The following is a 24,449-nucleotide window of genomic DNA, read 5'->3' on the forward strand; positions in this document are numbered from 1 at the left end:
CACTTCTTAAAATCTTGGGCGGGACATTTTAAAAAGTGTTGTTCTGGATTCTTTAAGTTTCAAAGCATCCGAAGGTGACAGTTGCAGTCTGTGAGGTAAAGATAAGCAGAGGCCAGTCCCCAAGTCTCAAAATCCTTTTTACTTTCCTTCAAGCCCACGACCCATCCTGCCCCTTCCTCTAGCTCACATGAAGGGTCAAGGGTAGCTTTCCTCAGCTTGCGTGCCTGGCTTCGTCAACAACACCCATTAGTCCTCAGTCTCCCAGGACAGTCAGGGACTCCCAACCACACGCCCAGGGCCCTTGCCAGCTGTGCTGGCCCAGAGGTGCACGGCGCCCCACCGCAGGCAGAGGGAATGCGGCCAGCCCTAGGGGGCGGGTAGTCCAATGGGCAGCCTCGCCCCGGAGGCGGGCCCAGGCCGGAAGCCACCCCGCGGCACAGCGGCCCCGCGAGACGGCGCCCGCGCCCCCGCCTTCTTCTGCACCGGCTCCGCGGCCAAGGGCGCAGGGGCCAGCCCGCCGGGTCCCCGCCGCGCTCTTTGTCCTGGCCGCGCGCGGGCGGACGCGTGCGCCCCCCGGGTGAAAGGAGGCGCGGAGAGAGCGAGCGGGAGCGCGCGGGAGCAGCTCGCGCCCGCCGGGCGCCGGCGGCGCGCGTCCCTCCGCCAGGCAAGCAGCGAGCACGCGCGCCGCCGCCGCGCCCGCCCCTCCCCCCGCGCTCGCCTCGGAACTTGCTGACTGCGCGGCCGGGAGGAGCCGAGCCGGGCGGCGGCGGCGGGAGGCCACAGCGCGCGGGGGTCTCCCGCGTCCCCTCCGCCTCGCCGGGAGCTCGCGCCCTCGCCCAGCCGAGCTCCCACCCCCCCTTTTTTTCCGAAGGCGCTGGGCGGCGCCACCCTCCGGCCGGAGCCCGGCACTGCACAACCCCCTCCGACTTTCAATGTTCCACACTCCCCGGCCAGAGCCTCCTCGGCTTCTTTTTTTCCCTCCCCCCCCTTTCCCCCCCCCAGCTGCCTCCATTTCCTTAAGGAAGGGTTTTTTTCTCTCTCCCTCCCCCACACCGTAGCGGCGCGCGAGCGGGCCGGGCGGGCGGCCGAGGTAAGGCGGCGGGGCCGGGGGGCCGCGTGGGGGGCGGCCGGGGCGGCGGCGGCGGTGGGGGAGGGGGCGGGGGCGGCAGCTTTGTTCGCGCCGGGCGCCCGCGCCGCCGGTGTCCGCGAGCCGCTGCGGGGCCGGCCGGCTGCTCGCATCACTTGGCGGCCGGCGCGGCGAGCGCTGCCCGCGGCCCCCGCGCGGCCCTCCCCACAAAGGGCCGCGGAGCTGCGTGGCCGCCGCCGCCGGCCGCGGCTCGCCTACGCGGGCGCGGAAATTTGTTGCACTTCTTGGGGCTTTGTTTGTTTGTTTGTTTTTCCTGGGCTTTTCCCCCCTTTTTCGTTATTTTGGACAAAATGTCGGTCCGTGATGTAAAAATTGAGCGAGGAACCTTGGTGGCATGGGGAGCTTTGCAGAAGGTGCAGTTTGGATTCTGCTTTTCCCAGGGTGGCAGCTCGGTCTTGGCCGGATGAATCTTCCCTGCTGGCCGTGGAAACGGCTAGGGCAGCTTGTTAGTTGATTTTTAAATTTCCGAGTGTTGTGTTTAAAGGTTTTACGTGCATAGAGGAGGAATCTCCACCTTAAATAAGCATATGGGCGATTAACAGGGTATGTTTTCCTCTGGGAAGGGGAATTTGGTAGCTCTGACCAATGTCAGTCTGTAAATATTGAGACGTTATTAGTGACTTTTAAACATTTTTCAGCAAGATCTGTTATTTACAGTGTGTCATATGTTATTAATGCTGGTTGCCTAAGTTCCCTGGCAAATCTGTTTCATGCCTTCTGAGAAAGTAGACAATTGATAGATTGTCCAAGGAATGGAAAAAAAATGTGAGTGGGTTTTCTAACTTGAGTTCGGGAAATCCCTGAACGCTGGCGTTGTAAGATTCATCCTCTCCCCAGTAACCTTGCCATATGATAAGTGTGAACACTTTTGAAGCCTTTTTGTTAAGATACAATTTTAGGTTAATATTAAGACAAGAAAATGCTGTTGACTGATTTCTTACATTAACATTTCTCTCCTCTTCCCTTTTCTCTTTAAAAGTTTTCCAAGCGATAACTTCATCAAGATGTCCAGTGATAGGCAAAGGTCCGATGATGAGAGCCCCAGCACCAGCAGTGGCAGTTCAGATGCGGACCAGCGAGACCCGGCCGCTCCAGAGCCTGAAGAACAAGAAGAAAGAAAACCTTCTGCCACCCAGCAGAAGAAGAACACCAAACTCTCTAGCAAAACCACTGCTAAGTTATCCACTAGTGCTAAAAGGTAACATAGTCAGGTTGTCTTCCAAGCAGTTAGAGGCTTGTGTTTTTACATCAAGAGCAGTACTCCAGAAATACTTCATGATCAGTACTTGAATTTGTACTTGAATGAATTGTCATCCTTTAGGGAGCATATAAACGTCCTCACTAAAATTATACTTCTAAGCAAACTTATTCTGTACTTTGATAACTTCAGGAAGAGTCCTAGAATAGCGATTGAATTCTCATTCTGACAGTTTAAGGAGTTGGCAAGGAAAATTTTGGGGAAACTGAATTAGATGCTACATTGAGGATATTTCCTTTTGTGAGTTATACTCTTGAGTAAAATTGACGATTTTAGAGATCAGTAGTGTCACTCTTCATGAAAGGAAATGATCAAAAAAGTTTATATTTGCTAAAAAAATTTTAAATGTCAGGCCTTGGCTGTTTTTGAAAGCGTATTTTAAATTTGCTTAGTTTCACAAACAAGGCTTTAAATCCTGCATAACACATATAACTTTTTGTAGTTAAATTATAGTTATCTCTCCTTGTTCTTGGGAGAGCAAATAAAATTGAAAAGTAGCCATTAACAATCTTAGGTGTCACTTTGGCATTGAAAACTTTCATTGTCTTTGTACCTCTTTACTCTTAAAACTTGTGGATGTTCTTGACATAGTAATAATACTCAGCAGCAGGAAAAACATTTTGTTGGGTGTAAGTGAAAGATTATTTGTTTCCTGCTGACTTTTATTTTCTTTGATGGAAAAAAAAAAGGATTCCATCAATGGGACTCCATCAGTGATAGTGGTTGTATTGAGTAGAACTCTTGTAATCATACATAAAATATATCTTTAGCATTACGTAGTGTTGATATTTTGTTGATTTTCATTGATCTCAACTAAAGAAAAAAATATAAACTGATCAACTTATGCATTTTATAGTGACATATGTTCTTATTTTTCTATAGATTTTCACCATCATTCTATCATTAATCAAACACTAATAAACTTGAGAATATTATATTGACTAGCAGCAGTCTGCAATAATTTAAAATTCTTCTCAGTTTGTTGTAATGTTGTGGAGAGTAACATTAAACAAGTTTTGAAAACATTTTAAATTTCAAGAAAATCAGAGAAATGCTCTTTTTCTCCTTACCTCATGGCTATACATCTGATCCTCTTTCCTCTGAGATTATTAAATTTATGTGCTGTACCTAAGATCAGAGAAAACAAATGGTTAAATAAGATTGCCAAAATAGTCCCTGGAAGTTTTTCATTGGTAAAGATATTTGTAAATTTTAAACTTTTTTTTAAACAGACAAAATATTGGCAAAACTATTAATGTGCTCTTGCAGTAGCTTGCTAATTTTTACCACAGTAAAAGTGGCTTGAAGTCATTGTCAAATATTCTAGTGCTTTCCCTCCTCCCTTTTTGTCTCATTTGCATATAAGCTTGAAAAGAGAATTTCTTTGGTAAAAAGTGTTTTAAAATAGATTTTATATCCTTTGCTGAGTAGTAGTGGAGGACTTTCTCAAATCAGGTGTAAATGACTTACCTATTTGCAGTAGCAAGTGAGAAAAAAAGCTGCAAAGTTTCTGTTAAGGGATTTGGGTTATGCCTCTGAGAACAAAGAGGAAGCAGCCATGTTAGCATTACTGAAGGCAAAGCCAGCCTTGCATTTAACTGCATGGTGGTAGAGGGCAGTGTAATTCCCCGGTTATTCTGTAGACTATCTCAAATCCTTTTTGTCTGTTCTCATTTCACTAACAGAATTCAGAAGGAGCTAGCTGAAATAACCCTTGATCCTCCTCCTAACTGCAGGTAAGAAATAAATTTTGTTGTTTTGATTTCTAAATTGTGGAAAGATATCAGGAGATGAATGTATTGTCCTTGTATATATGTGCAGGAGAAGAGGCTAGCTAGCTATGCTTCCTTACAGCTTTGCAAGTGCATTAAACAAAAATTGCCTAGGTGAATTAAATAAAATTGGGAGAAAAATACTCTTTAGCATGTATCATACATTCTGGACTTATGAATATACTGATTTTGTTCTTCTTGCTGAGATTAGTTTGAATGGTGCTGATTTCTCTGTTTTATTTATGTGGGATGTATTTATTCACAAGTATTTTGTAGAAACTTGTAAAATTTCAAGCTTTAAAGTTATTGCTTGTGTGCAATCTGAATTGACCTTCCAAATTTAGAAATTGCTGAATGTGATGTTACAAAATGTAAATGCAGTAAACAGGAGTATAGTTGTTTCTGTTTGATTTATTCAGTAACTTGCCTTAAGGACAAATTTTATGTGCTAAGCTAATGGTTTTAGTTGTTATTTTCTAGAAAACACATTGTTGGAATTATTTACATTTTAAGCAAATGTCCTAATGACTTGGGAAAATTCTTAATAAGCAGTAAATGAATTGGAATTGTGGGAAGAATTACTTTCAGTGGAACTCAGAATAATTTAAGATTGATTGGCATAAGTTGTATTAAAAGTTGCTGGTTGATAATTTTTCTCAATTTTTTCATTTGCGTCTTATATAGTATTCTGTTTATGGTTTGAATGGTGACTGTATGGTTGACAGAATTCATCAGATTTAGAAAGCAGTATTATAAATAATTTGCATAGAAGTATGTGCTCAAGAATGAGAGGGGAAGGGATGCTAGAATTAAGGCAGTGTTGTGGTTTGATATAAAAATATTTTGGTGTCTAAGCTGTGTTTTTGCTACAAATTGTGATTTGCTCCTGTTGATCAGAACCATCTCCGAAGTCTACTTGAGACAAAATAAGGCATAATCCATTTGTTTCTTATTGTGTGTGTTAACTAGATCCTCAGATAAGGTGATCTGATCCTGATTTATCCAGTGAATTAACAGTTTTGCTTATATTTGTGGTCACAACCATTTCAGTTCAAAAAGGAGACCTGAGTGTGAACTAATTATAAACAGAGTGGTATGTCAGATCTCAAAATATTACTTAAGAGGTATACTGTCCAATAATGTAGCCACTAGCCATGTCTGACTATTGACCAGGTTGTTGTGGTTAGTTGAAAATGGGGTGTGCTGTAAATATGAAATGCATACCGGATTTTGAAAACTTAGTAAAAGTTGTAAAAGAATGAATATTTTAGAAATATTTATTACATATTGAAATGATAATATTTGACTTTTAATAAATGCTTTTAAAATTGTATTTTTCACCATTTTAGCATAGTTATTAGAAAATTCAAAGTTACTTGCATTATATTTTTGCTGAACACTATTGCTTTAGAGAAGAAGTAAATCAGTATTTCCTTCTAGCCTTCTAAATGGAGTGACAAATCTGTAGCCATTTAAGGAGGTCAAGTTAAATTTGCTCTGTGGAAGAATCACTTAACTTGCAGAGTGTATTCTGATAATTCCCATTATGAAAGATGTAGAGATCTATCAATTTAAAACTCACATGTCTTAAAGTTGCATGTAAGGTCAAACATTTTTAAAGGTTTCTGTTGATTTTCTGCAAATGGCTTAAACCAGTGTATGAGCATACATCTAGAGAGCACAGTAGACATATTGAATGCCCTCAGAGCAATAATGTACTGGTGCATTTGCTGAAGAAATCTGCTTTACGAGTTTAACCCAGGACTGTTTTCACAAGGTCACAGGATTATTTTAGAAGGAATAGAATCTTTCTGTGCAATAGAAAGTTAACTTTCACTTATTGGATATTTTTCTCTTTATATACCAGATTTCATTTAAGTTCATGAAATAATGCTTAACATTTAGTGGTTTAACTAGTGAAGCAGTGAAACTTGGGCTTTTTTGTGCACAATAACATAGAATACTTATCTCTATTTTCCTCTGTCACGGTCTTTGGTGACCGTTGGCTATTGCAAATGACATATATTAAGTTCTCTAGTTCTTTAATATCTGAGTTTCTTTGTGGATGTGTAAGTGATTCAGGGAAAAAACAAATGTAAAATACAAATTTCTCAGGAAATTAGAAGTTGTTTCTTACTACTTTGGGGAGAGACTTTTTCCCATATACCTCATGTGTAAAATAATCTAGATGCTTTTGTGTGTCTTTGGATTCTTTTGGGTTGAAGGTTTAGTTCTTATAATTTTGATAGAAAAGCCTAAATTTATACTGTGTTTTTCCTTTTGTGTCAGATAATGCGTAGTATTATATTCTTCTAATCCATAACAGTGTAAATGAGAGTTTTAGCTTTATGGTAGTTGTATTATTTAGATTTGTTAATTTATGCTATAATTAAAAATAGGTTTCCACAATCATAAATACGTTTAAGATTTGTGGGTTAATATTACCTGAGACCTTTGAAACTTAATACTTTCTACTTTCAAATATGTAGTTATTTAATCAGATTTCCTTATGGTTTTGGGTATGTTTGTGTGTGTGTGTGTGTGTGTGTGTGTGTGTGTGTGTGTGTGTATGTGTATAAACTTGTCAAAGTATGTGACAGTGTTAATTCTTCCTCAGGGAAGAAATGTAAAGTATATCTGGGTACATTCAGGAAAATGTTGAATGAAATACAGGAAAACCAAAATTATTTGTACTAGGGATATTTTTCTTAAATCCCTTCCTTTGTTTTAATCAATAAAGTATTCTTTAGTTACACATCCAGGGTGGTCTTCGGGTAGATGTCATTGTCAGACTAAATGTATGACTTTAAAGATGTTTGATTATATGTCAATAGGAGTATTTCTTTTAGTAAAAAAAGGTTGATAAAGATGTCATTTCTAATGATTTGATGGTATTTTATGTTTTAAATATCAGAGGGCTGTGGGCCAATGCGTCTTAAACACAGGGATATAATATATGTTTTTGGTTTAAATTTATACTCTTTACATTCTTTATTTTAGATTAAGGCATAAAAAAAATCAATTCACCCGTGAGTGTGAAGGGAAATTGTTATGAACATTTCCCTATCTTTATTTTAGAGAAAGTTATAGACAAGAATTGTTTAGTAATGTGTTGACATTTATGTTCTATTTCTCAAAGGGTATCCTTCCTTGTCCACTTATAGTCAGCACTTGTGTAAATAGCAAAAGTTTAGAAAGGTGCTGGATTTCTAACTTAACCCTGAATTTCTTTTCCTGTATGAGAGGGTACAAATATGTACTCCTAAATATTAATGGGTTTGGACTGAATCTATTTTAAAAAAGATATTCAGGGATATTTGTAAATCGTTTTTGGATGAGGGAAAGGCCTTATTGGGGGGTGGATATTACAGTTTCAAGTTTATATGAATAATTTGTAGACTAGCAAAATATGAAATCAGGTACTATAATACTTGCTGATTTTGTTAACTTGATTAAAAAAAAAAGACAAAGAAGAAGCATAAGTTCTAAAACAGAAGTTGGCAACCCTTAACTTGCACATAAGACTAATTTTCTGAGGATGAACTGTACGTGTTTCTGAGGTTGCCATGTCTCACCAGTGTCCAGTTTAGATTAGAACTTTGCTGCTTAAAGGGTGATCTGCAGACCAGCAGCATCTGCATCACAGGTGTGATTGTTAAAACTCAGAATGTTGCTTGCCTCTAATCAGAAGTACTGAGTCAGAATCTGAATTTAATAGGATTGCCAACTGCATTGTGTGTGTATTAAAGTTTGAAAAATCCTGCCTCTGAAGCAAGACTGTTCAGAGCCATACTGTGCCACTTCTGGCATGTCATTTTATATAAGTTATGGAATATTTTTGTCCTTCAGTTTCCCCAGTTGTAAAATGAAGATTAAAATGATCTCCCCGTTGTAGAGTTGTTGTGAGGATGAAATGAATATGTTGAAAGTTTTGTTAACCACATAAATTGGATCCCTAAAGTAGACACAGCATGATAAAAGTAGGCGAGGCAGTTTAGCAGCATGCCCTCACTCTTGCTGGTATTTGCTCCAGTGCATCAACATCCTACTGTAGGATAATTTCATCTTAATTCATCATCTAATTATTGAGTACGTATCAAGCAGTTTGTTTTTAATGTGAGTAAAAGCAGGTTTTTTTAAACTTGAGTTAAACCAGAAAATTGGCCTAAAAGTGTTGGTCATAGATAAACAAATACTATTTCTCTTCCAAAAAATATGCGTAAGCCCTTGATACTTAAAAAAGAATGATATGGGGCTGGGGCTGTAGCTCAGTGATAGAGCGCTTGCCTAGCATGCATGAGGCACTGGGTTTGATCTTAAGCATCACATAAAAATAAAAAAAACAAATAAAATAAATACATTCTGTCCATCTACAACTACAAAATTTTTTTTTTAAGAATGCTGTGACTACCCAGTAAAGTATAATAAAAATTTTTAGATAGTGGTATTAGTTAATGTCTCCCCCCCTTTAGATGTCCCAATTTAAGAGTTTGTGATTTTATCGAGAATGGAGTAATATCAGTATTTGTAAAATTTAAACTCATAATGGAATAGTTTGCCAGTTACTTCAACATAATGTGTAATTCCAGGCAAAACAGTGAGTTTGAATCAGAAAAAATTATCAAATAACTCATATTCTTTACTTTTTTCATAATTGTGATATTTAATATTATTCATTCAGAGATTATTTAGCTATCGTTTCTTTTTGCTTATAAGAAATAATTGATAATTACAGGAATCCTAATTATTTCTCCCATATATACCAGTGCAGCAGTAGGACTCAGTACCGTTGAATGGCTAAAAACATTTTCCAAAGGGGGGAATGATTGAAAATAATATATCCCCCACCCAAATGTCACATTTTTATTAGATGTCTATTATGTTCAGTGCAGATAATGTAAGGAGAAAGTGGGTGAAAACCTTGGGTTCTTTTTAAAAAGCTAAATGGCTATTTCACAGTTACTTGTAGCAAATTGTTATTTTCCTTTCTGCAAGTAAATGATTGGTACCTTATTCTCTCCTTGAATGTGTTGCTGTAATAGCAAATAGATGATGTTTAGTTATAAGGAAAATCAACAAGTCTTGCTTAGAGTACAAGGGCATTCAGATTGAAATGGGAAAACTTTTTCTTTTTTCCTCTTTTCTACAAATATGATATAACAAAACTACTTGTAGATCTGCAGGCATGTAAAGTGATGATTTCTTTCTTTCCACAAGAATCATGGTCGGGCATTTCATTAGAATTTAAACAATGAATGTCTTTAAACTTTTAATCTTTTGCATCTGGATGGTTTTTGTCTCTTCCCCAACATTCATAGTCTAGGAGATAGTTGACAATACCTGGAGACATTTTGCTTTTCAAAACTTGGGGAAAGGGATCTAGTCCATATAGTAAAAGTCAGGGATGCTGTTGCATACCCTAGTACACAACAAAGAATTGTCTAAAGAAATGTCAGTAATGCTGAGGTTGAAAAACCCTGCTTTGGAAATTTGTTCCTATACTTTGCCCTCTGAATTTTTGAAAGTTTGATTTTGACTTTCTTCCTGTTTTATTAATGTTGTCTGCTTAATACTTTAACCAATATCTTCCTTTGAGCTGGTATCCTATGTTATATTTTACATATATCATTATTGTCTGGTATGTGTTATTTTTTATGTAGAACCACAAGAATGGCTAACATGAATACCTGCTACATTTATGGCTTTTTAAGGCCATAAATTATTATAACAACATTTTAATTGTTTTCGGGTCTTCTACCAGTTTAATAATACCTCTGGGTGATCTAGCTGTAGGCTGATTGTTTCTATTATGTTCTACTAGGAATATTGAAGTAACATCAAAGGGAAATACCATTGGAAAAATCAAAATTCAAGTCTTACATTGAATTATACACTAGTTAGAAAGCCATGCTCTTCATTTGGTTTTTATTTTCATCACTAGGACAATACAGAGGTTACTTACATTCTGTACTCAAAAGTCCACAATCTTTATTTCAAACTCTTGGGGGGCCAGATGTGTTTCAGAATTGTTCTGTTGCAGAAATTTTCAGGTTTTAGAAAGGTCTTATAATGTGATTGTTTTATTTTATGTAAGATCTTCTCCCGAAGCACTTCATAATCAAACATTAATATTTCTTCATCAAAAATTTATGAATATTCATACCAAGTGTGACAAATAGAAACTATAGATAGTTTCAGGTTAGTTTGTACTGGTGTTTCTATCAAGTTATTTTGTGCTAGCCTTAATAAAAACAAACCAAAACCTGATTTTCAGAGCTTTTGGGATTTCAACATTGTATGGATAAGTATTTATGGCCCCTTCTCATTTCTGTACAGCGATCATTGACTGCAACTATGACTCATGGTGAAAGGATATTTTAGAGTCTTGCTTTGCTTTCCTTTTCACCTGTTTCCTAATAGCTGATTTCAGTTTCTCAGTTGTTATTTTTAGATCATTGCTTTTTGTTTTGCTTTTTTTTTTTTTTTTATAACTTGCATGCTCAATTAAAGCAAATTTTAGACTTGGGGTTTTAGAGTTCTTTCCTGTTAAGGTGAAACTATCAGTTTTTCTTTACGTTCTGTGTATGTTGGATTACTTTCCTACTTGGCTTTTGAAATAATTGTCTTTTTTGTTCTGTTCATTCTAGATATACAAAATTAAACAGAAAGGAAGATATCCTTTAACACTTAAACATAAAACATGTCATTTTTATGTGTGTATTTTGTCAGATATCATTTAAGTACAATTAGACTCTAAAAGGAGATGTTAAATTTTGCTAGTGTTATGATTATAAATAACCCTAGAAGGGCTAGTGGCTCAACGTGTAAAGGTTCATTTCTGATTCATATGAAATCTACTGTGCATCCAGGGAGTCCTTTGGGTAACTCTACCACAAGGTAACTCAGATCCATGCTGCTTAATTTCTCTAAGCTCTGCCATTTGGAGCATGTTTCCAGGCAAGAGAGTTGGAGGGTCATGTGCCAAATTCAATGCTTTGGTCTGGAAATAAGGCATAAATTAGTCACACGGCCTAGATTAACTAAAAGGTGGCTGAAAATGTTTGGGAGAATATGGGTATTCAGTGAGAGATCAATTTCTGTGCCACAAAGGATATATAGTTTCATGAATAGGTGACTTTTACTCTCACTTTAAGAGTAAAAGGAAATGTTGGGACATGGTGTTGTATACCTGTAATCCCAGTGGCTCTGGAGGCTTAGGCAGGAGGATCACAGGTTCAAAGCCAATCTCAGCAATTCAGCGAGCACCTAAAAGCAACTTAGTGAGACCCTGTCTCAAAATTTAAAAAGGCTGGGAAATTGGTTCAGTGGTCAGGCACCCCTGGGTTCAATCCCTGGTACCAAAAAAAAAAAAAAAAAAAAAGGAAGGGGGTAATAGAGTACTAGCCTGGAGCTGTACTAGGTTCCACAGTACACCAACCTGTTAATATGATATTTTGTTTAATTCTGAAAACAAATGTATGAAGTAAATATCTTTAGTTTTTTTTAGATTTCAAAACTGAATCTGAGAGTTGTTCAAAAGCTTGCAAAATGTCATTATATAGTACATACATATGAGAGATGCAGGACATAAATTTAGGTTTACTTTAGATATAAAAGTAATCATTTTTTGCTTTAATACAGTACTGTTTGAAAAACCTGGTAAAAGCATTCAGAATTAATTATAGGCCTGTGGTTACATGCTTAGTTTAAGTATATCCCATTGTTTGCTTATCTTGAAGCATCCAAAATACTGTTCCATGGCTTTTGCATCTGGCATGGCCCAGTAGTGAGTTGAGGAAAGAAGAGAGCATACTTATCTGATTTTGGGGTGGTATCCCTTCTTACTTTTTTCCCCTATTCAGAAGCATTTTTTTTTCCGGGGGCATTCCCCAAGTTGTTAGCTATCTTGTTCTCTTTCCTTATAAGGACAGAGGAAAGGGATTGAACATGATTATAGTGGAAAAAGTAAATCTTTGTTTTCTGACTTGAAGTTATATATGTATAGCTGTCTTGTGGGCAACAAAAGCCCACAAGAAAATTAACCTCCACTTTTTTTTCTGGGTAATTGTGAAACCTTCCATATCTATCAGTTTTGAAGATGGAAAAACTTTGCAGATAATAATTTCTGTGCTTTATGAGGGAAAGCATAAAATCACAGGATTTTAGGAGAATTTTAAAAGTTGGAATCTCAGCAACTTTGTGCATGTGTTAAATCTTTTACTACTGACCTGACTTTTTGCAGAAATTTAGTCCCTTTTAACTTTATCTTGTTTTATATAGTTTTATTTGTCTAAATATTGGTGATGCTAATCTTGTGATTTTATAAACAGGTTATACCCAGATATTGGGATTTTTTTTTTTTTCCTAACAAGTCTCTTTGTGAGAGGAGCTGGATTTCTTACCAAAAGTTACCCAATGTTCTCAGGGTGATCTGTCATGTTTAGATAGCTCATTTTAGATTGTTAAAACTCATGAGTTTTATGAATCAATTCTGTGCCTTGAATAGTGTTTAAATGCCGTATTAAAATTAAATTCTAAGGCCTTGAGACTTTTGTCTGTTTTTATATTTTATCAGTTTTATAAGGGTGTGTATGTAAACAGTATAAACTTATTTTTGCCACTTCTTTTGGATTTGATAGAAAGTAGTAATTAACCTTAAGAGTAATATCATTAACGTGGGTTAGATTTCTAGTGTTATTAAAGTTTTTAAAATCCTATTCCCTTCTCTTTGGTTCTTGGCATAGATAATAACTGTTTTAATTTTATGGTTATTTGCAACAACTGAGACTTTGAAAGGAATCAGGATATTGAAGTGCTTATTTATCGTCTGAGGTTTAGTCTGCCTCTTCTGGAGGGATTCTGACCAATGTCATGTCATTCAAAGTTTCTTTGCTGTTTCAGTGTCCCAGAGCAAATATACTTTGTCATTCTGTTTAACTTCCAGCTTGTCTGGGGAAAAATAAAGACATCTCTAGTCCGAAATTGCTTTTGGGAGTATAGCTCCACATCTTTTGCTCTGAATGAAAGACCTAGGGAAACATGAATTTTGTTACCTTTTTCTTTTCTTTTACTTATAAATCATCATGATGATCCTCCCTTTATGTCCATGTGTCTTACTTTTTATAAACACTATTCATTCCCTTTCTGAAGGTGATTATTTGTAGTTTCTCCATTTAAAATCTTATAGGTCCTTTACAAATGGATCATTTTTTACATCAAATTTTAGTAAGTCAAGAATCCATTTATTCAGAGTCCCCAAGAGAAGGAATCTCAGAATATTGTGGCTACATATTTTTTATGGCCTCCTATTGCTTTCTGTGGTCTTCTCAATTTAAACAATAGCAACAACAAATACAGAGGGCACCAAAAGGCATTGACTTTATTATTTTATTCTTGCTTCACACTAGTTTCTAAGGGTATTGGGTTATTTGTTGTGTTTATATATATAATATATATATATATATATATATTATATATATATGCTTGTACTTAATTTACCTGGAATCATGGTGCGGTAAACTCTGGAATTTGAATACTTTGAATACAAAATTAAAGGGATATGATATATGTGGAATTTGATGGCAATTTTAACTAGTATACCTTTAGTTTTTGGGCTGGGATTGTGGCTCAGCGTAGAGCACTTGCCTAGCACATTGGAGACCCTGGGTTTGATCCTCAGCACCTAATAAAAATAAACAAAATACTTTTAGTTTTTCTTCATTTTATTTACACCAGCATCTTCAAAAATTTTTTAAAGATATTTTGTTTTATCTTTCCAAATGCTTAATATCCCTCTTTCAGTTAGAGAACTTTGCCAAGAATATTCATTTTGTTCTTTTTTAAACCCTAAAATAAACTTGTTACAAAATGATCACTTTTTCTTCCTGCTGAAATTTATTAATTTTTTCAGTTATCTTTTTATTATGGAGAAATTGGAATATATAAGAAGAAAAAAAAAACTAGTATGAGGAATTCCCATGTAGCCTTCACCCTGTGGGAGTTACCAATCTTTGACTAATCTCATTTCATTTGTATCCCTATACATTTCATCCTTCCCTATTACATTGAAGCAGTTCTCATTATTTCATCTGTATTTTTAAAGATGTAGATATTTCAGTGTACATTTTCAAAAGGTAAAAAACTGCTTTTAACTTAACTACATTGTCATTAACATGAAAATTTTACTGTAGTTGGTCATTGTTGAAATTTGCAGATGTCTAATGAGTGTCTTTTCTCCTCCTAAACTTATTTGAATCAGGACCCAAATAAAGTAGATATGTTGTGATAGGTTCCTATTACTTTCATATCGTCTAATTTGTAAGCTTCCTCTCAATTTCTTTTTCTTTTTTTTTTAACTTGAATTTTGAAGAAATTAGGCTGATTCCTACAGTTTTTATTTTGCTTTTTGGATTCCTGTGGTATAATATCTTTTTTGTCCTCAGTATTTCTTGTAAATTTGAGACCTCAAATGGCTTGATCAAATTCAGGCTGAATGTATTACTTTTTCTTTCTTATTTTGACAAAACTTCTTCATAGGTGGTACTGTGCTTTTCTGTCAGGAGACATCTAGAACCTGGCCATGTTTTGATGTTAGCAGTCATTGGATATATCTCTAAAGAGAAACTTACATTCATCTTCTGTTCAGTTACTCAAGGCTATAAGTTATACAGTAAAAGGCAGAATAAGTGTATAATTCTTAACACTTTTTTCTTTTTCAAAACAATTTGTTGATTTTTTTATCCCTTTTCAGAATTAACTCATATTTGTTGTATTTCAGTCTGTTGCAGTATTTGAGCTCATTGCCATTATTTCTCTTATATAACTTCTTAATTTTGAATACACTTTAAGTTAAATTACTTTGCTTTGGGAACCATCAGATATAAAGAAATTGCCTGGATATATTTAGTGGTAAAATAATGCAAATGAATGCGTTCAACTTAACTATTGCCCTAGGTATTATTTTAAAAACTAAATATTTATTGAAGCTATTGTTAATATTTGACATACTCTAACCATTTCTTTGTCTTTGTCTTTTGTAGGGAAATAATTAAGTTCTTAGCATTAGAATACCTAAAATATCTTCACTGGAACTAGGGTTTGAATTAAACTGAGGCAGTGGGTTAAAGTAGAGGGCAAACTTTAGCAGAATCAAATTATCACAAGAATTGAATTAAAAAGTTCACCCTCTTGTTATCTATAAGGAAAGCACCTTTCTTTGTATGCTCAGTGTAGTGGGGTACCTTAGGCTTCGTTGCTTTGGGAGATACTGAATATCCTTGGACCCTGCTGCCTCTGTGTGTTGTGGCTACCAATCCCTGTCACCCCACCAATTTCTCAATATCTGGAATGGGGAAATTTACACTTGAAAATTACATTTGAAAATTACTGATCTAGATTTCACATTGCTGTGATAAACTAAATTTGTATAGCATTGTTTTGAGAAAGCTAAGATAACTTGTAATAGATTTTTAATGTGAAGTCTATCATGGCCAAATTTTCCTTATTTTTTTTTTTTTACTATTAATGCAAAAGTACATTTCCTTCCCTCCAGCATTTTTGCCTAACTCCCTTTACTCTGAAATCTCAAAGTAGGTTTGAACTTTGTGCATGAGCTTAACATGTATGTATGAATACATTCTCAAGAAAAAAAAAATGTGACTTTGTGTATTCCTTTGGTCTTCTTATTATTAGTGAATTTTATTTTATTTTTTATGGGAAAGCATGGGTTCTTGATCGGATTTTTCTGTTAGCTCATTACCTCAACTGTGTTTTCCTTTTCTTTTATTTCTAATCTCTGATTCTTAACCTCTTCTATGTTCTAAGAGGTATTTTTAAAGCCTGTTTAATTTTTGTCCTATCTCCTCCCCTTGTTATCCCCTATTTGGGTTTCCATTTACTTTTAGTCTATTTAGATGTTTGCTTGTATGTATCTCATCAGTTCTCCACTTTTTTGTCTTCTGTTTCTCTCATCTTTTTATAATCTGGCTTTTCTTCATCTGTTTATTCTGAAAGGTCATTTGGCAATCTTTGTTGTCAATATTTCGTTCATATGACATATCTTAATTTCTTTTGGGAACCCACCTTCTTATTTCTCTTTAGCTTCAACTTCTTTTTTGATGTTCCAGAAATGTCTTCTTTCTTCTCTTCACTTTTTAGTATTTAGTGTTTCCTCCTATATATGGTACTACTATATATATGGTATCTTTTTTTTTTCCCTCCATCCTTGTGTCTTTTGTCTCTTCTTATTGCTTGGTACTCATCACTTTGCATCACAGCTGCCTTTTGATTATAGAATTTCCTCAGAATCTCAGTGGTTATCTATCAAAATATTCTGCACTTTGCTCTTAACAACCCTTATTTTTTATCTTCCATTATGTATAAAAGCACTATGCTCTATTAAAAGTTTCCCACCCTTTGGGTATAACTTAGGTTTTCTGGGCTGTGCATCTTTGTTTCTCTTCTCTCATTGCTTAGAATAGCTTTTATCTTTCAAACCAGAGTGATCCTTTAAGGCTTATTTTATCCTATATCTGGTTGCAAAGACTTTCCTTCATGTATCTCTTGAGAGACTTGTGCATTTAATTCAGGTCCTTAGGACTTCTGGTCATCTTTCCTTTTTACCCAACTGAACAAGGTGCTAGAACTGGGTAGATCTCGTATTCTTTATATTTTCAGTTCTTAGTATAATGTCCTTGCATTAAAGATGAAAATACTTTAAGTCAAAACTTAGTTGAGGCTGGCACCAAGAACCCTGCTTTTATATCTGTTATCTTCATGTAAATATTAAAAGTATTTATTTCTACTTTCAAATATACCTCAGTTTGTATGATAATTATTGGATCACCTTTCTCTGATGCCAAAATGGTGGTTTTCTTATTGGTCTTGGTGAATCAAGAGATCTTTTCAATCTTCAATTATCCAAATCAGAGATTATGATGTAGTAGGCCAAGTATGGCCTGAGAATGTGCACCTTAAGAAGGATATCTAAAGATTAAAGTACAAGTGCTTCTCTTATTCTTTGAAAAATTGTACTCTGAGACTTATAGTCTTGGTTGACATTGAGAGAGTGAAAAAGGTGCATGGGCAAATGAACTTACTGTTTATCCTCTAAAGCTAGAAAACAGTTAAGATTGTGTTTCTTTCCTGATTTTAATGGCTGTTTCTTAATCAAAGCACCCTCCTGTACTTGCTTGGGTCATAACACAGAAAGCTATTGGTGGTAGTGGAGGCAGTAGTAGTAGTAGTGTGTGTAGCCTGTGCTAAACCTTAAAGTTGTATATCCTTGTATGTGTGTTTAATGATTTAATGAGACCATGAAATTTTAGTGAGAACAACTGAAAATAGAAGTAAATTGAAACTTAGTATAATGCAACTTTAGAGGAAGATGAGTGAACTCAGCACCATTTACCCCTAAATCTCACTAACATGTTTTTGACCACAAATCTCTTAACAGTTGTTCCTTCAAATAATCTGGAGATGATGTATTTGAAAACATGAATCAGATTATTTGTAAAAAACACTTTTTTTTTCATTTTATAGTTGATATGTTAAATAGTTTTCCTCATAGATTTAGGATGTCTTAAACTTCAAAGTGTTAGATATTTCCTATGTTTTATTTGAGAACATTAAAAAAATGGAAAATTACAAGTATCTAATCAAACTGAACAAGACTACTGAAATGGTAAAACAAATAGAATTCATTTATTATAAGAAAATAATCCCTCTCTACAAAGGGAAGTTTTGTTGTAACACTGCTAAGAATGACAGTTTATGGTATTCTGAGATAACAATATGCTGAAGAAGATAAATTGTTGAGCATTTTAACAAATATCACAATACCATAAAGAACCATCAAATGGATATTTTATCCATTCATCATTTGTTGTCATTTGGGCTATTTTTATACTTGGGTTACTGTGAATAGTAGTGTTATGAACATTTGTTTGAGTACCCCTTTGGGGTAACCAGCATTACTGTTCCTAGCAGTGGTACTCCCATGTCAGACAGCAAATACTCTGTTTAACTTTATGAACACTGAACTTCTTTTCACAAAGGCTACATCATTTTAATTTACTGCCAACAGTGTAGGAGGGCTCCAGTTTGTCTCTATCCTTAACATTCCTTTTTTGTTTTCCATGTTTTTCATTATAGTCATCCTTATGTGTGAAGTTGCATCTCACTGTGGTTTTAATTTTGCATTCCAGTATTAACTAGAGATGTTCGGCATCATTTGATGTATTTTAACTGACAGTTCAAACATAGAAGGGAATTCTTTCCTAGTTATGCTTCCCTTTAACAACAACAGAAGCAACAACAAAAGCCAATGTTCTTTGTATTAAAAGTACATGTGAATAGTTCTTTTAAATTCTTGGGGGGAAAGGTGGGTATGCCCCATTATGGTTACACAGTGACTGATTATAATGCAGAGTTTGAAAAAGGAAAGATAAAGACAGGTGAAGGTAGCCCCTCACCCCCCAAAATCATAATAAAAAATTTTAGAACATAAAACTGTTCTAAAATCCAGAACATCCAAATGACTCAGATAAAGGGCTTTGGAGTTGGATAAATTTGAGTTGAAGTCCAGCTTCACAATTGAATAACTGAAAACTTGAGCAAGTAATATATCTTTTCTGATACTCAGGAATGTGGGTAATAATCCTATTTCATCTTTTCTGAAGTGTATTAGATAGTACATACCTGGTAAATGCAACACATAATGTTAAATAGTAGTTATGATATGGGAAAATAAATAGGAATGTTTATGAAAGAACATGAAAAACGAAGTATTAAAACCCAATTACAGGGCTGGGGTTGTGGCTCTGTGGCAGAGTGCTTGCCTCAAAAATGTAAGGCACTGGGTTAGATCCTCAACACCACATAAAAATAAACAAAATAAACATTATTGTGTCCATGTATAACTAAAAAATGTTTTAAAAATAGATAAAATCAATTATAACACAAAGCTTTATTTTAAAAAGTGGTTCTGGCCCACAAATAGCAGTAATCAGTAGGACAGAATAAAAAATATCACATGATACTATAACTGTTTCTCTGGTAAGACTTAAAACCTTTCTGTTTTAGTAGCTGTCTTTTGCATTTTTTATTTTCAGCATTTAGTCTAATTTCTAGCACCTAGTGAATACATGTTAAACACCCATTAAAGTAGATTTTTAAATCATAGGGTTAAGATTATTTATTAAATAAAATTGAGATAAATGTGTAGTGATTTAAAACATTGTTTTTTTAAAAATTATTTTTTAGTTGTAGTTGGACACAAGACCTTTATTTTATTTATGTTTTTTGTGGTGCTCAGGATCGAACCCAGGGCCTCACCTGTACTAGGTGAGTGCTCTACCACTGAGCCACAACCCCAGCCAAGAAACATTGTTAATTAAAACTTTTATAATGTAAACTCAGATGGATGAAAATCTTTTGTATTATAAAAAGTCAAGCTATTGGACAATGTAGAAAAAGGGAAATATGACGTACTATGCGTTACTGGTTGGTTTCAAAACATGTTGTACAACTCGGGGGTGCCATTCACCTTGCTCTGTGCTGTGTTGAGCAGAGTGCAGTGGGAATGGTACTTGCTGGAGTTGTGCTTTTTGGTAGTTGTGATTAAACCCTGAAGAATAACTGTATTTCAGAATCCCAAAGCACATTATGAAGGATATGATTGAAATTCTGGTATGTAAAGTAAGAACTTTTGTGCTTTGTAAAGAACAACATTTTAAACACAGAAAAAATGTTTACATGAACATTACAAAGAATATGTATTATGCATAAAGAATTTAACTGATTGGATGAAGGGTAATAAAGTCACAGGAACTCTTACAAAAATTATAAACAGCTTTGGAAGGATTTTACTCCTTGGACTACTTAAAAAACCTTATTGAAAGCTTTGAACCAACTCTTTAGAAAAATACTTAAAAATTTTGGCTTTGGAGGCCACAGATTCCTTTCAAGTTGTAGAGTTTTCTAAGTATGAATTATTACATTTAACATAAATTAGTGTGAGAAAATGAAGCAAGGTAAAATATATCACTTATGTAAGAAAGGTAGGAGAGAAATGCCAGAAAAGCCTCCATGAAGTTGAGAGTTTTGATTTTGAAAGTAGAATTTTAAGAAATCATGTGGCTGGGGAAAATAAATATTATGGTTTGTTTTGAGTCAGAGAAGTCATCCCTCTCCCTCAATGTGAATGTGTAGAGTGAGAGAACAAGTAATAGAAATCCAATGGAAGAGATAGTTTGGAGAAAGCAAAAAGGGAGGAATAGGCAGAAAAGTGGAGGGGAAAATAAAGGAGATTAGAAATCTGAAGTGACCTACTAAAGAGGTCTCTTAAAACAGTAAAGATCCTGTCAGGAAGGGCCATAGGAAATCTTTACAAGGTATTGAAAAGAAGAATTAATTTAGAAGGTAACAAGTTATCTTATAACTTGACTTGTGGTGGTTAGAGAGACTTGGGTAACTGAAAAATGGGTGATTGAGGAAGGATGACAATCTGGATGCAGATCACCTTTCAGATCTGTTAATATAGTATTTTCAAATCTGGTTGAGGCGATTTAAAATTTTTTTCCCCTCTAATAAGAGTGCTATCCTATTAAATATTTGGTGACTATAAAAAAAGTGTATGCCTCTTTATGTTTTAATAATGGAAGTTTACTAAGCTGTACCTTTCTAGCTGTTGCACATGGATCCAAAGTCTTAAATATTACAAGTGTCAGACATTACAGTATCATAGATGCTCTGTTGGGATTAGCTGGAAATGCATGTAACCTTTCATATCTAGCATGTATTTGCTGGTTAGTAAAGAAAGTTTTAGGGATTAGGTTGACTTTATGCTTGGTGTCTACCAGTCACCCCTTTACTTAAAAATGAGGTTTTTTTTTTTAATGCAAATGCATATCATTTGTTGGTCTTCTGACCTATACTCAAGTATTACTTATATTTATAAATGTTTATATTGCCTACTGCTGTTAGCAAGACATTTTAAGAAGTTGTATGAAAATATATGAAAAGGTTAACAAATACAGAGTTAAAAAGGCAGGCATCTATCAATTCACAGAACTTCTTTTTAAAGATTAATTTAGGAATGATTTCAAATGATGGAAATGCTCTAAGGTTGTAGATTTATATGCCATGATTTAGAAAAATGCAAATATAATGCAAGCCACATAGGTAAATTTCAATTTTCTTTCAATTTTAATTCCCATTAAAAATTAAATAAATGTGAAATAAATTTTGATATTTTAAAGTCAGATATTCAGAATGACTGCTTTCAACAAATAATATAAAAATTAGTGACATTTTTATTTTTTGGTACAAAATATCTTTGAAATCTAGTGTATATTTATAGTCAGCAACACGTTTCAGTTCAGAATAGCCAGTTTTTAAGGCTTAAAATAGTCAGAGGTAAAACAGTGGCTACTCTATTAGAATGTTTGCCCTGTGTTCTTTCACCTATCATGGTTTATTATTTCCTCTTACCTCTTTTATTGTGTAGATTTCAAGAACTGGGACACCTCAGTTTGTATAAGGAAAATTAACAATCCTTGGCTAGAGGTAAAGTTAACAGTCTAAAGATATGATTAGTTCTGGTTTTTTTTTGGATTGCATTTAATTTAGCATCCTAATGTCATAAATAGTTTTGCTGTTTTTGAACACTAAATTTGAATATTAAAATTTTTGTAAATTTTTTTCTGTTTTGTACATAATATATAATCAAATGAGACTCTGTTTTTCAAGGCCTCAAGTGTTGTACATTCTAATTACCATATGCTTTTTTTTTTTTGAGAGAATCTTTTTTGTAGATGGACACAACCCAATGCCTTTATTTTTATGTGGTGCTGAGAATCGAACCCGAGTCCCACATGCACTAGGCAAGCGCTCTACCGCTGAGCCACAATCCCAGCCCAACCATATGCTTTTTTAAGTGTGATTAATTTTGACAAGTAAGTTAATTGTTATCTGTTGGTATCCATTTGAATATAAATTTTAAGTGCATTATTGTTGAGCATGCTAGATACTCTTATAGGTAATTTATATTATCAGTTCTCCCAGGAAGATATTATTATCATAATTTTAGAAAGAAAAATAAGTCTTTGAGAAATTATATATCTAGTCTAAAGCCACTGATAAGTGATGGAAGTAGGATTCTTGCTCAGGTCTGTCTGATTGGAAGATTGGGTTCTTCATCAAATTGCCTGAAATGTTGTGATAGAATCAGATGTAAATGTGTATGTGGAGAACTGTGTTTATGAGGTTAGGATGGAGAGTTACGGAAAATTTAATAACTGTGAAGTTAATTAATTTAGCACAATACTTTGCTTTTCTCTTCACTTTCCTTTGTATTATACAAGAGTTTGAAATTAATTGGCTTAAAACATCTTTTAAGAACTTACAATAATCACTTTTGAAGTTAGAGTTGAAGCCAGTAGTACTGTGTAGTAGTTGGAAAACTCAATAATATGTTAATATTTTAAATCTCTTATTTGTATACAAAAACTTTACATAATTAGCTGTAAGTTAAACAATACGATTATGTTACAACTTTTAAGCTCTGCAGATACTGCAATGAAACGGACAGGTGCATTAAGATAGGCTGGAATTCATAATCTAGAGTTTATATATCTGTTATTATCATTAATAATGAAAATCCAGATTGTCCTATAAATAGAGCAATGGGCTAATATATGTCTCTTTTGCAAATATAAGCTATATTATAAATGGGAAATGGGAAAATTCATTATCTTTTTATACATTACACAAAAAAAGTGAGTTTAATGACTATTCAGCAATTAATTTTGGTGGCAGAGAGCAAAACATTTATAACAAAGGGTTATTTATTGTATTTTTTGATGATGTGTTATTGGTTTTGTATAACATGGCTTGCTTTGACATCATTGTTCTTGCTGTTTGAGAATAATATGGCTTTTTATGTCAAGTCTGATATAAATTTTGGACAGTAGTAGGTCCAGGAACATTACACTTATTCCTTTAGTGGGTTCTCATTCATCATTTCAGGATGCTAAACAGATGTCTCCTTTAAAATCCAACAAATTTATGAGATCTTTCTTGTTTGTATTAACAAGTTTTTTAAGTAGCCCATGCATTTACAATACACACACCAATTATTTTCATGAACAAAGGCTAATACCATTTTTTACTTCTACTAGAAATAGAATATTTTGAAACTAACCAATTGTATTTATCCACCCCACCACTGAAGATGCCATAGGTATCCATTATTTATGATTGAGACACATTGGCTCTACTCTTTTTTCTATGGATGAACTTTGCCAAGTGTTCCAATGTATTATAGTTTGTTCCAAAAATGACATATTTGTTGTATAACTATTTTACACTTAGAATCTCATTATTTGTATAGAATCTGTAATTATGGTCCTCTTGCTTGTATTTTCATCAGTGTTGTCAGTTTCAGAGTACACTTGTTTTTATCTACTAGCTCTCCTCCCTCTTAATTGACTCCATTTTTAGACATACTTTCTTCTGTGGTTAAAACTGCTATTACCTCCCAACTGTATCCTTCATTTTGAGATGTAGTGTTAAACAGAGTGAGTTTTGTCCCTGTTTTTTTCATCACATCTAATTTCATCAACACTCATTGAGTTTATTCACTGAACCAATGACAGGAGAGTGAGGGCGGTGAAAGTAAAATATTATGGGCATTTGGTTCAGCTCATTGGTTTGTCCTGACATTGAGTTGACTTTAACTTCACTGTAAGCATATAGGCTATAAAAAGGGGTGCACATGTGAAATGCTTTACCATAGTTAAGTGTGAATGTAGCTGAGTAGCAAAATCAACATGCATTCTGTTTGACTATAGTCCTTATCTCTCCCTGTTAGCATGACTTACTTAACTGATTTACATTACCTGCTTCATACCTTGGAGACACTGGTTTGATTACCTGGTTTATAGCTTCCTGATATTTAGAACTGTTGAAGAGTTTGTTATGGTTATATTTTTCTGTTCCATTTAACAGATATATTTTTATAGTTTTAATAATTTGGATATGTATGTCTTAAGTATTTTAATGAATTAATTTTTTGAGTGTGTAATGGCAAAGATATTTGTGAAAGGTTTGATTAGTTTTTTTCAGATGACTTTACCAATAATGAGTTTACTTATTGTTTAAACTTCAGCTAGTTTTCAACTGCTTTGGAAGGACCTGAGGCTAAGACTTGGGCTCATGTATATAGTTACAACTAAACCAAGAGAGGACCAACCTAAACATTAGTGGTTGGGCC

General features: G+C 35.0%; 1 protein-coding gene across 1 annotated transcript in view; it reads left to right on the forward strand.

The window, feature by feature from the left end:
• The first annotated feature begins 703 nt into the window (after window positions 1–703).
• Window positions 704–24,449, forward strand: part of Ube2e3 (ubiquitin conjugating enzyme E2 E3) — an 89,416-nt gene continuing 65,670 nt past the window's right edge. The window contains exons 1-3 of the mRNA XM_026392000.2: window positions 704–1,090; window positions 2,127–2,345; window positions 4,091–4,141. Coding sequence (XP_026247785.2) covers window positions 2,152–2,345; window positions 4,091–4,141 — 245 coding nt within the window. The 5' untranslated portion in view covers window positions 704–1,090; window positions 2,127–2,151. The remainder of the gene's footprint in view (window positions 1,091–2,126; window positions 2,346–4,090; window positions 4,142–24,449) is intronic.

This window comes from Urocitellus parryii, chromosome 1 (genome assembly GCF_045843805.1).
Source record: "Urocitellus parryii isolate mUroPar1 chromosome 1, mUroPar1.hap1, whole genome shotgun sequence".
Taxonomy (NCBI): domain Eukaryota; kingdom Metazoa; phylum Chordata; class Mammalia; order Rodentia; family Sciuridae; genus Urocitellus; species Urocitellus parryii.